The sequence below is a fragment of the Zootoca vivipara genome, chromosome 5 (genome assembly GCF_965207765.1).
Source record: "Zootoca vivipara chromosome 5, rZooViv2.hap1.1, whole genome shotgun sequence".
Taxonomy (NCBI): domain Eukaryota; kingdom Metazoa; phylum Chordata; class Lepidosauria; order Squamata; family Lacertidae; genus Zootoca; species Zootoca vivipara.
Genome location: NC_142588.1, coordinates 85,603,009 through 85,615,867, shown reverse-complemented (window position 1 = coordinate 85,615,867; position 12,859 = coordinate 85,603,009). Strand labels below are relative to the sequence as shown.

At 45.2% G+C, this 12,859-nt stretch overlaps 1 protein-coding gene across 7 annotated transcripts in view; it reads left to right on the top strand.

The window, feature by feature from the left end:
• The window catches only part of TBL1XR1 (TBL1X/Y related 1), a 158,570-nt gene extending 149,235 nt beyond the window's left edge, over positions 1 to 9,335 (top strand). For 6 of the 7 annotated variants that reach the window (XM_035133426.3, XM_035133425.3, XM_088669206.1 and 3 more), the window contains exons 15-16: positions 232 to 333; positions 2,727 to 6,007. In XM_035133426.3, the coding sequence (XP_034989317.1) occupies positions 232 to 333; positions 2,727 to 2,753 (129 nt within the window). In that variant the 3' untranslated portion in view covers positions 2,754 to 6,007. Of the gene's footprint in view, positions 1 to 231; positions 334 to 2,726 lie in introns of all 7 variants that reach the window. The other variant, XM_035133424.3, reaches the window with a different exon arrangement.
• The last annotated feature ends 3,524 nt before the right edge of the window (positions 9,336 to 12,859 follow it).

Here is a 12,859-nt window from a genome sequence, read left to right as displayed (position 1 = left end):
ACAGGCACAGAAAGGCACTGCAGAGAATGGTCCATGTGCTCTTGTCTCTGTTGTCACCCATCCTCTCCTTATTACTGGAGATCTGTATCCCACACAGGAAAAGAACGTGTTTAGAATATAGGTGGTTTCGAATGCATGCATCCTTAACAGAAAATCAAGTGGTATGTGTTTATATTAACAAAGATGGCAATCTATTCTAATTACTTTCTATCCCCCCCCCCTCTTTTTCAGACGGGTGCTCTAGTGCATAGTTATCGGGGAACAGGAGGCATTTTTGAGGTTTGCTGGAATGCAGGAGGAGACAAAGTTGGAGCGAGTGCTTCAGATGGTTCAGTAAGTACACAGGTTCTTGCAATTTGTCACTCCTGGAATATCCAAGTGAGCTTGGCAATGCAGAGGCTGTTAAAACAAACCAGAAGACTCATTGCTGTGTGACAAGCTAGATGGGACTGCAACCTAATGCAGCGCTTCATGAAACCAGTAAATGAAAAAGCAAGCATTCACTGGGGCATCTCCCTAGGTAGTGAATGAAGTCTTGCCAGGCTTAGACCAACTCCACCCATCTAGGTTGGCCGTTGGACCCTCCCAAACAGGAAGGACCATTAGTGGCTTCCTGTTTGAGTGGAGACAGTAACGGGTCTTCCTGCTTGCCCTCTTGTTTCCTGTGATCCTGTTTCCTGACAGCCCCCAAATAAGGTCCAGTTACTCTGCCCCCACCTCACCCCGCTTCTTACAGGGACAAGCAAATTGCCACGCCTATTCAGATTTGACACAGAGAGTTCAAGTGTTAATCGTTTCCAACCAAGCACTACCACAAAACAAGAATTTCCAATCATTCTTTTGAGATTCTCATGACTGCATGCAAATGTGGGGAAGAAGCAGGTAAAATTGAGTAAAATTGACTACACAAGAAATTATTCCTCCATAAAGCACATACCGTGTTTCCCCTAAAATAAGCCATACCCCGAAAATAAGCCATAGTGATAGGCAGTTTAACCTTGTAGGTTAAACTGTACCATACTTAATATAAAAAAGACATCCCCTGAAAATAAGCCACCGTGTGTTTTTTTGAGGAAAAATCAATATAAGACGGTGTCTTATTTTTGGAGAAACACGGTAGAACAAGAGAAGACTTTTTCCTGTTTTGTTTTGTTTTAAAAGCAAAATGCTCAGGTTCACTGCCAAGATCCATTTAACTCAGCAGTGTGTACAGCAAGGAGGACCAGCAACGAAATGTTGCAGTGCTCAAGCTCAGGATGCCAGCCATGCCCTTTTACAAGGCACACCATCCCATTCCCCCTCCAAGCTTTCCCTTTTCCTACCGAAAGACACTTAGCATTCTGCGTGCACTGAGCATGCTCAGTCCTCTTTGGGGCTCAGGTTTTTTGGGGTCCCCCTTTTTTGCCCCCCCTCCCAAAGGCCTTTTAGTACTTCTGGAAACTTTGGGCTCTCGTAAGAGTCCTGATGCCGCCATCTTGGGCTGCACCCGGAGCTCCCTGTCTGCTAGTTCAAGGACTCTTTTGCTACTTTTGATGCTGTGCAGCAGAGGATGCGAATGCAACCGTTTTGCGTGAAGCTCACCATGCAATGGGTCGTGCCTACAGCATTATTACCAGCAATGTACTTCTGTGTTACCTTGTGCAGCATCATTCTGCAGGCAGATAATGTTTAGCCATCTGAACGAAATCAGTGCTTGCTAATAGCAGGAGGGAGTACACATAGGTCCAGGGCAACAACAAGAGTTCATCCCCTCTTGCGATTCCCTAGCACATTCTATACAAGATCTCAAAGTAGCTGTCATATTACAAAAGAATTTCAGAAATAGACTGGAAAGAGAAGTTGCTGAATTGCAACTTATTACCCAACTTAAAGGGACGCAGGTGGCACTGTGGGTTAAACCACAGAGCCTAGGGCTTGCCGATCAGAAGGTCGGCGGTTCGAATCCCTGCAACTGGGTGAGCTCCCGTTGCTCGGGCCCAGCTCCTGCCAACCTAGCAGTTCAAAAGCACGTCAAAGTGCAAGTAGTTGGTAGTGCAAGGGATGGTAAACGGCGTTTCCATGTGCTGCTCTGGTTTGCCAGAAGCGGCTTTGTCATGCCGGCCACATGACTGGAAGCTGTACGCCGGCTCCCTCGGCCAATAATGCGAGATGAGTGCCACAACCCCAGAGTTGATCACGACTGGACCTAATGGTTAGGGGTCCCTTTACCTTTACCTTTTACCAAACTTAAAACCACGGAGAGACCTGGTCTGAATAGAGACATTGGATTCTTATCTCATTATACATGATAAAGCTATTTTTAGCCATCTCATCCCTTGCTTTTTCCTGTAAGACCAATTGCAGTCCTTAACAGTCGTCAATAGGTTTACCACACCTATCAGCCAATCACCCATTCCCACCACCCTTCTGAGTAATACCCCTCCCCATCCTCTCACTATATATAAGGGTCTGTATCTGAAGAAGTGTGCATGCACACAAAAGCTTATAGCAATAACAAACTTAGTTGGTCTCTAAAGTGCTACCGGAAGGAATTTTTTTGTTTTGTTTTCCCTAGCACCCGTGAGTCAGATATATCCTATCTGTGGAAGGCAACAATAGGCCTCTTCTCTCTTGTATGCAACTGATGCTCTTAAGAAGTAATGTATATTCTTGTGGATGAGTCCGTTGTTTCATAGACTTCTAAACGCCCCACTTTCTCCCACCCCTTCTCTCCTCCCCCTTTGCAGGTTTGTGTACTAGACCTACGGAAATAGCGCTATTAGTTGGAAGCCATGGACCGACTATGAATGTGTACATAGCCAAAATGACTGTCCCCTTGACCCATGTACTGCTATAGTCCCAATTGAACCATGGCCAGTTCCACTACAGCCAAACCCAAGAAATAATTATATACATATACTGTGTATTAAAAAAAAAGCGAAAACAGACAAGACACACGACAAACGATTAACACCCTGAAGAAGACGACAAGAGGTTGTTGGGTTTTGTTTTTTTTGTTTTTTTCACAGCTTGTGAAGCCTGTTCACCAAGTGCTGGAATCTGCTGTGCCCCCACCCCACCCCCACCCCCACCCCAAAACAACGTGAGCATCTTTGAAAATGGAAAAGCAATAAACTAAACTAAACAGGAAGAGAAACAGAGAGAGAGAGATGTAACCGTAGAGGAGCAGCTCATTTTGTGTACCAAATTGGGAAAGGTTACAGGTGGCTGCCTCCCGCCTTCCTTACCCCCCCCCCCCCCGTTCTGCATCCCCTCCCTTCTTCAAGGTTTTAAAAAATGGAATTCCCCCATCGTCTCCCCTCCATCCTTCTTTCTTCTTTGGCTTCCTTTCTTCGTAGCTGATGAGCAGTTTTTGTGTACATTGCTTTTTAACACCCCCTGCCCCCTTATTTTTGCTCAGAATTGGGGAGGGTGTGTGCGTGTAACGTTTTGCAGCTGTCCTTTCCGAATGCGTTATTTTAAAGGTGTAGGGACACCTCGAAGGCGGCGTGGTTCCCTGTCCACAGCTTAGGCAGGGAGGCAAGGAAGCGCAAAGCAGAACCTCTTGGAACATTTTTAAGTTTGACATTCCTTTACATCGATGCAAGATCCATTTAGTCACGGGCTCACAGGCCAGGGGGCCGGGGTGGCTTGGCCTTTAGAGATAAATATATCTATAAAAGTGTGTTCCAAAAAGCAGTCGTTCCTTACTTGAGACATTTCAGGCAAACATCAAAGGGTACATTATTTTATTTTTATTTTTTGTTTCCATTAAGAAAGTGCAGGTGTGTGTTTATGCACACACACACACACACACACACACACACACACACACTGGTGTTTGGAACACATCCCCATAGTGGAGGGATCAGGGTTGTGCCATTTGCCCCCGCCTGAAGTTTGTGTGTTACGTTTTATATTTGCATAGGGACCTGCACACACAGACACAGCCGTGGTGTATCTGCAAGGAGTGGCTCTAGACTGCACCAGTCCTGGTTCCATCAATGCATGGACATTCCAGAACATCAGCACAGGACTAATTAAGCTTTTGTTGTAGCTGTAGCTTGACAGTTTCTTTGAACCCATTGCTATAGTCTTAGAGCCCTAACTGCGCAACTGCTGTGAAGGAGGAAAGAAATGTGAGGGGAAACAGATTGTTCAGTTTGCACTCAAATTCACCTGGGCAAGTTCTCCCCCCCCCCCCCCCGCTACAACATCCGGGCAACTCTTTGCCCGTTCCTTCTCAGATGTCTAGTGTCACCAAAGTCCTAATTAATTAGAAGTATTTTGAGTTCGGGGTGGGTGAGTAGGTGTGCAACACAAGACACATGCACACACTTTTTTTTCCTTTTTAAATGTTTTATTATTGTTGTTTTAAAAACTACAGAAATGTATTTGCCACCTCATTGCTAATACTGGGACAAGGTAAGCCGTTTGCTTGCTCACGGAAGTGTCCTACTGGAGATTTTTGTCCATCCAAAATGTGTCGGAGAGAAGTTTTTATGCCTGTGCCGAACCATTCTTGTCGAAAGTGGCCCCTTTTAGATCTGAAAGGAAAGGGGGTGGGGTGGAGGAAGAGGGTGGAATCTGAGAATTGTTTCACGATTTATTTCAAGATGAAGCAATTTGACTTCTATCAGAGGCATGGATCTCGCCCTGCTGCTTCCATTCCATAATTTCCATATGGGCTTGCGACATTTCCCCCCCCCCCCAAATCCCCCACAAACTCCAACGCAAAAATGCAACCACTACTAATAGTGGTGTTTCTTATCTCAAGCGTTGCTTTTCCTTTCCTTGCAGCGAGAGGTGGCCGTGGCAGAACTGCTCTCCGCTCACATATTTGAGTAAAGCAAAAAAACACCAGTAGCCACAACGCCCTTGCTTTGTGAAAAGAGTGGCGTGAAAGCAGATTTTTCCACCAGTACTGTACTACTGATGCGCAGTGTTTTCATGCAATTCCCCACCCCGCCCCTTTTTAAAAGCGAATTTCCCCCTCCTCTCCCTGGAGTCCGCTTCAACCGGCCCAACCTCTCTGCTGCTTGCCCCTTGCTAACTAAACCCCATTTTCTTTGCAACTCTGCCCTAGACAGCCGCGGTGGGGAAACCTGCAGATCTGGACTACAACTCCCATCATCCATAACCATTAGCCGTGCTTGTTGGGGGCTGATGGGAGTTGGAGTCCCAGCAGCATCTGGACAGCCACAGGTCCCCCCACTTTTGCTTTATATAGCTCGTTGCAGATTGACCCTAATGCAGAGGAGTCATTCTTGTTTGTCTCTTCTTTTTAACTGAGAACGCTTTGGACTTTTTAGCGTTGATTTCTGTGCACACGAAACCACGTTTCAAGGCAGTTGGGAGTCCAGCTCAGCCTTACACGGCATGGCAACCATTTTAGCCTACTTTTAATACACACAAACAACACATCAGCTATTACTAATGGGGGAGCTGTTACCTTAATGCAAAACAAGCAAAAGGAAGATTTATACCCACAAGGGCAGTCAAGTCACCTGATACGGCTCTCTACCAGCTGTTTGTATGGTTTGGGAATAGGCTCAAGATGTTCAGAAACAATTTCCCTGTGAATTTTGATATGTAAGAAACTCTTAACCTGTTGAATATCTGGCACTTGAAACATTTTTTTTGGTGTGCTTTTTATTGCTGGAGGTCCAGGACTGTTTGCTGACCTCTGTCACTATTAAAATAATTTTTAAAAAAAAGTTTTAAAAAATGTAAAATGGAATAAAATAAAAAATCTGTGCAATAATTTTAAACTGTGCTCCCAGAAATAGACACAAATGTGTTTGGGGATTTTTGTTTTGAATATATTTAAACGGCTCCCCACCCCACCCCTTTTTCCCCTTTAGCAACGCAAATGTCAATTGCACTGAACTTAAATCTTAAAAAAAAAGAAGAAGTCAGAGGTGATTCTTGATAATACTTTTGTATTTTGATATGGACAGTCTGTTCATTTTTCATACAAGTTGTTGAACGGATATTTCAGCGGACTTTAAAAACTGTATAAAAACAATGATGGTGTTGGAACTCTTTTGACACAGCTGCAAGATTCCCCAGCGACGTCCACATTTCTGGTTTTGCGACCGTTTAGCTGCTTTTCTTTCCGTTTTGGTTTTTTTCCTGTTTGTTTTGTGATTTGATTCTAACCACCTATGTGCGAGACAGCATGCAGACATTACCGAAGCTTCATTATCACCAAATCCTGGGCTGATTCCCCCTTCTCCCCTCCCTGCTATTGCTTCTAACACAAGTCAAGGTCGTTGTTTAGTTGTGTGTGTGTGTGTGTATATATATACATGTGTGGGGCGCCAGATGCTCAGCCGCTCTCTCTCTCGAGATAACGTGGGCCGGATCCCAAACTCCAAAGCCACGCACAACTCAAGAGGGGGGAGCGTTATTGTCGTGGGCCAAAACACCCGAGCTGCAAACTCCCCCCCCCCGAGTGCTATGCGCTTATTCCCACTGAAGTTGTGACAGTCGAGAGTACGCAGTAGGTTCCGCAAGACTGTAGACGCCCCGGGCTGCACTTCAGAGAATAAAATTTATCAGATAGGTTTGTCCCATGAGCCTTCCCAACACCACCCCCCCCCCGCCACCTTTCTTGACATGCAGCCTCTCCATCTCACTAAATCCCCCAGTGCAAGCTGCTTTTGAAAACCAGCTACTGGCACAGGTGTTTTTGCGATAAGACCACGAGGGCAGGGAAAAGAGCCCTCGTCACCTGGCTGTGGTCTCTTGCAGGCGTGGGCTGCGTGAACCCCAGCCCTGAAGTTGCCTGTGCTTTTGCTGCTGTCCTTTTTTATCGATGTGCCACAATGCTGCTCCAGTTCTGAACCAGGTTCTCGTCTTCAGCATGAGATGGGCATGTAAAAGATGGCATTTGACCGGGGGGGGGGGGGGGCGCGGCGCGATATGATTAGAAGGAACTTCTCAAGTGCCAATGGTTCTATACAGGAATTCCAGGGAGGGAAATCTACACCACCTGGACCTATTGAGGTCAGCCCCCAGACATTGGCGCCTCCCAACCCTGTCTTTCACTCATTAACGGTGGTGTGCGTTTACAGAAGAGATGCATTTGCCATGGCGCTCTATACTCTTTCCCCGAAATCGACTTTTAGGGCATCTCTTGCAGGAACATCTATAGAGGGGCATCCTGACCATCAGTGGTCATGGAAAGTCATTTTTAGAAATAAACTTCCCAAGTTAATGCAATTATTATTATTTAGTATTATTAATAATAAAACCTTTATTTCATATCCTGCCCTCTGCGGCCGAAGTCGGGCTCAGGGCGGCTAACATCAGATATATAACATTGGTATAAAATCAAACCACAATTAAATTACCTCCTAAAAACAGGTCAAAATCAAATTAAAAGTCTTAATTAGGTGGCTTTCCGCAGGGGTAGGGTTGGGAACAGTGAGTGCTCCGGCTTTTGCATCTGACTGGCATTTTCTACCATGTGTTAAGAGGGAAAGTTTGGAGCATGGTTTTGATAAGCATTGTGTGGGTGACAGAATGCCTGGCAAGTTTCAGCCAAACCATCATAACGATGGCTATACTGTAGACTCAGTCTCAACAGCAAGCCTTGTAGGTACACATCTGTGAGGCTTTGGCTAAAAACAGATCCATCTTTGCTGGGTTGCATCATTAAAGTGTCCTGCTGGCAGAGAATATGACGGGGACTTAAATTGGTCACAGCATATTCTAAAAGCAAAGATAATTTTGTTGGCCGACAAGAAAAATAAACAACCCAAAGTCCCCACCAGGCCGGTACCGTTATTTTGTTTGGCTTTAACATATGCATTGCCCTAGTATTCTAAATTTGCTCTCGAGGGTCTGCAGCCCTAAATGTATTTCTGAAATTGGGCGGTATGGGTTTTTTGTTTTTGTGTTTCTCACTACTGCAACTGATACATGAATGCATCTAAACCCCTTCTGCGAGGGGCGCGTGCAAGAAACGTTGCAAAATAGAGAGGATCCATTCCGCAATTCCTGCTGATTTTCCAAAGGGAAAATGGCAGGAGACCACTGACCCCACCCCCACCCCCGACTGTAGGTGAGAACGAACTTGCTGCAAAGGTTGACCTTTCAGAAGCAGCGAGCCGAAAAACCACACAAGCTGAGCAAGGAAATCTGGAAATGGCTGTCTGCCGTAGTCATTTGGCTTAATTTAGTAATTACTTCCAGAATTGGTAGAAAGGGGGCAGCATTATGGCATATGGATACCAAGACAGCGAGAGAGAATATCCATACTTCGGATCTAAATGGAGGTGGGTGTGTATTCAATGCACAGACAGCCCCCGTCCCCACCCCTCCAATTTGTCAAAGCCTGCGTGGTTCCTCCTTTCCATGCTGAGTTTTGTTTTTTGGAAATAAAAACCCTTTAATAGGTACCACCTTTGCTGGCTTCCTACCTTTCGGGATTCATGCACATGAGCCAAACTGGAGTCGTTTTCTGGATAAGCCTCTCGGTTTGGGGGACAGCAGCAAAGGTTTGATATCGGGAGCCTTTAGTCTTGAGGAAGAAGACTCTTGAAGCTACGACAGGGATATCCTGTAAGGTGAACTGACACAGGATCTTTAAAACAGCTGGGTTCAATGATGCAAAGTTGGTCAGTCCCAACATTGTGGCCAAGCCTGAATGTGCTCCTATAGTTTTAATTTTGGGTTTGTTTCTTGCATTTGTGGATGAATTCAGGAAGTCAAACACTTGTTTTGTGGTTGCTTCTCCTGTGCGCTTTGCGATAACCGTTTCTCTCGACAGGCCGTGGGAAGTCAATCAGTCACCTATAATACAAAAGTAAACTCTTCGTTTCCTTCTACTATTCTCTCTCCTGACTTTGACATTGTAGTTGTAAAAAAAAAAAGACAAAAAAAAAAAAGGTTCCGATTTGGAGTTGCTAATATTTTGGGTCTACTTCTGTGAGCCTACCTATAGCACTGGATAATAAAAAAAAAGTCTTCATCACTTCTTCAGTTATATATCCAGTTAAATTTACAAATGTTGTACAAGTGTAAAACCAGCCCATGTGACAGGTTTTTCTTTCTTTTTTTTACTTGTTCAGAAAGACTTTTTATTGTTCAGTTTTCATGATTTATTGTCTAAAGAAGACTGATATAGATGTTCTATACTGTCCTGGACCCATGTTAATTACACCTTTTATGATGTACTTTGGTTCCACATCACAATGATTTTGTCTTCTCAAAAGCCCTTTTCTTAAACTGTTTCTAGGCACATTTTTTTTTCTGTTGCAGTTCCCCCCTTTGCATTGTATTGCTCTGACAAGTGTAATTTGAATCAGATCTGAAAGAGGTCCAGAATAAAATATATTTTGATACGATGCTGGCTATATGGTCTCTTCACATTCAGTTTCACTTACATTTTGTAAAAAATTATGGTATTCCAAACCGTCCAACACAAATGCCCTCTGGGCAGCTTTCCCATCACAGAAAGCAAAGCAGTAAATGGCAATTCCAAAATAGAATTGTAATAAATCAACACAAAAACAAGCACTCAATAACTTTAAACAGGGATATGATAACCTTAAACCAAGCCTACACTGCAGATGAACTCACAGGTTCGTTAAGTGAAAGTTGCAACTTGCAATCAGTTTGAAAGCTGATCTAGTTTTCACCAAAAAGCTGAAACGTAGCTTGACTTATCCTTACAGTTAGCTTATGTGCTGTGTTGTATAACCTAAAACTGAATCCTACTCGTGAGTTTGAGCCAATGCTCTATGACTTTGTGACCTGAAACTGACTTTACCACTGGTCATCCTTGTGGGATATCTTCAGGAGAAGAAAAGACTAAGGAGTAAAACTGGAGGAGAGTCCCTAAGATAGTTGGATAGTGCTTTGTACGCTTCTTTCTGGCAACTCGGGTGCAAAACATATTGCTCTGCCTTCCTTTGAAACACATCAGCAAGGCTGAGAGGTCTGGGCGGCCCAGGACTTCCATATACCCTGCCCAGGCTTGTACTCCAGAGAAGTCATTTCGATGCTGCTAGCTGCTGCTTTGGCAATCACTCATAGCTAAGTAAGATTGTCTTCCATGAACAATTTTAACAGTGAGTCCATAAGTGACTGGAGACCAATTCTGGATCCATATGTCCTTCCACTGTGGGGACATTGGTTTCCGGATGGGAGCGGATCGCAGAGAGGGTTTGCCAAGCGTGCCTTCCTCTTAGCACGTTTCTACCTTGCACCCTGAGTTTGAGTGTCTTCAAAGCCCATGACACCTTTGGTAAAGGATGTTCTGCAATTGGAGGACTCGCAGGCCAGTGTTTCTCAGTTGTCGGTGTGTATACAAAATTTTTTAAAAAAAACTGCCTTGAGAGAGTCTTTAAACCTCTTATTGACCACCAGCATTACGTTTTCCATTTTTAAGTTTGAAGATGCTGCTAGCACAGCACTTTTGACTTCAACCCTGGAGGCGCGCTCAGTGGCAAAGCAAGCCAATCAGATGCCTGGGGTGGCGGCCGTGCCCTGCGCCCAGGGGCGGAGCCAGCCGCCCACGGGATAGGGCCAGCTGGGGCAGGATGCTCTGCGGGGCCTCCAAGGAGTCTGCCTGCCTTCTCCCACTCAGCTGCCCTACAGCTGAGGGGGAGGCAGCAGTCAGACTGTTTGGGGCAGCGCGGAGCCTGCGGGCGCCCAAGCCACCGAGTCTCCCAGGAGACGTGTGACTCAGGTACGCTGCAGGCCCTGCGGTGAGTGCCGCCCGGCATTTTGTCACCCCCAGGGCGGTCCACCCCCAAAGCACCCACTTCCTCCACTCTTGGGCACACTCTCAAGACACAAAAGCCTACAACAACCACTGTAAAACTATATATTCATAAACTATACATTACCCTGTCTCTAAAAAGGGAGGGGGTTAATCTAGGTTTCTGGTTGCGGTTTACTGTGCCCCCTCTATGGCTACCCTGTTAGGGTAGAACTGAAGCCTTAAGTTTCCACAGGACTTAATACCGCTAGAATTGTGCTCCTGGCATATGGTTCTTTTGCTGTGCCCCTGTGGCAGTTTAGCTGGCGCTTTAGTAAATAAGTCAATGGATGGCATTTTAACTCCAGTTGCCTAACTCGTTAAGCTTTTGTCACAGATGCTTCATCGGCTGGAGCTCCTGTTTTGCTCCTGGAGATCAGACAGGAACTAAATCTAGCACAGGAGCAGCTAATTTAACCCAGTTTAATAGCACCCAAGGATCTCTCCCCCCCTCCCCTCCAATTTTCTGCTTTAAAAGCACAAGTCAAGGTTCTTGTAAGCCGCTTACAAGATCATCGCCATATGTGTACACATTATTTGGCTTCTCTCTTAGTGAGAAGGTGGCAAAGGCCGTACCACCTTTCGAATCGTGCTTAAAACTTCATCTTGCCGCATTTCATCTCAGTTCAAGTCTCCAGAGATGATTAGCGGACTCTTTCTTCTTCTAAAGCTGCTGATGTGATTCTTCTGAAATGTTGCCTCCGCTCATCTTTTTAACGATCTGACGATAATATTTCGGCAAAGGTGGCTTTTTGGATGTCACTAGGCATGTAATAATCACTTGTGCTTCATTACTTTGCAAGTTGATGCAGTTTTACTTCCAAAGCTTTTCAAAAGGCTAAGGTAGGTGTGTGTGTGTGTGTGTGTGTGTGTGTGTGTGTGTGTGTGTGTGTGTGAAGGCCCAACTAAAGAGGTGTTAGGAGACTCCTGCTCTCGTCCCAGAACTACAATTCCCAGAGTGGTGTGATAATGAAATCTGAATTCTAGCTCTTGTGAGGGGAAGAGGGACTCCTAGCAACTCTCAGTATCCTTACCAAACTACATTACCCAGGCGTCTTTGTGGAAGCCGTGGCTGTTAAAAGTGATATCACAATGCCTCAAATGCACAGTGCAGGTGTAGCCTTAGAGCTGGAAGGGCCTCAAAGCTCATCCAGCCCAACCGCCTGGCAATGCAGAAAATCCATTGTACAGCCACCTCGATAAGCAGCCACCAAACATCTGCTTGAAAACCTCTAATGGAGGAGAGTCCATCTTCTGAGGCAGTCTGTCCCACTGTTGAACATACTGTATCACCAGGAGACTCTTCTTACTGTTTAGCTGAAGTCCCACTTGCTTTTAATTTGAACTGGATCCTCCGGAGTAACAAAACAAATGCCTCCCACTTCCATTATTCCAGACCAGGAACAGTCCCAGATTTGCAGAAGCCATCCCATTTTCTGACTAAAAGTCAGCATGGGTTTCTGAAAAATAAGTCATGTCAGACTAATCTGATCTCATTTTTTGTCAGAATTACAAGCCTGGTAGATGAAGGGAACGCTGTGGATGTAGCCTATCTTGATTTCAGCAAGGCCTTTGACAAGGTGCCCCATGATATTCTTGTAAAGAAGCTGGTAAAATGCGGGCTAGACAATGCTACCATTCAGTGGATTTGTAACTGGCTGGCTGACCGAACCCAAAGGGTGCTCATCAATGGCTCCTCTTCATCCTGGAGAGAAGTGACTAGTGGGGTGCCACAGGGTTCTGTCTTGGGCCCAGTCTTATTCAACATCTTTATCAATGACTTGGATCAGTGTTTCTCAACCTTTTTTGGGCCAAGGCACACTTGTTCCATGAAAAAAATCACGAGGCACACCACCATTAAAAAAGTTAAAAAAATTAACTCTGTGCCGCCCTATATTGACTATATAATTATGACTGTAAGAAACACTTGCCAATTGCTGTGTTGGTTGCAATCTCCTGTAATAAGGCTTCACAAGCCGCTGATTTCTCTGCCAGCACAATCCTTTGCTCAGCAAGTTTCAGGTTGAGCTCATCCAGCCAGCTTCTTTAAGTTTGTCTAAAACCACCCTCCCGTGGTGGTGGCTGTCGAGAGCTGTGCTCGCCCCG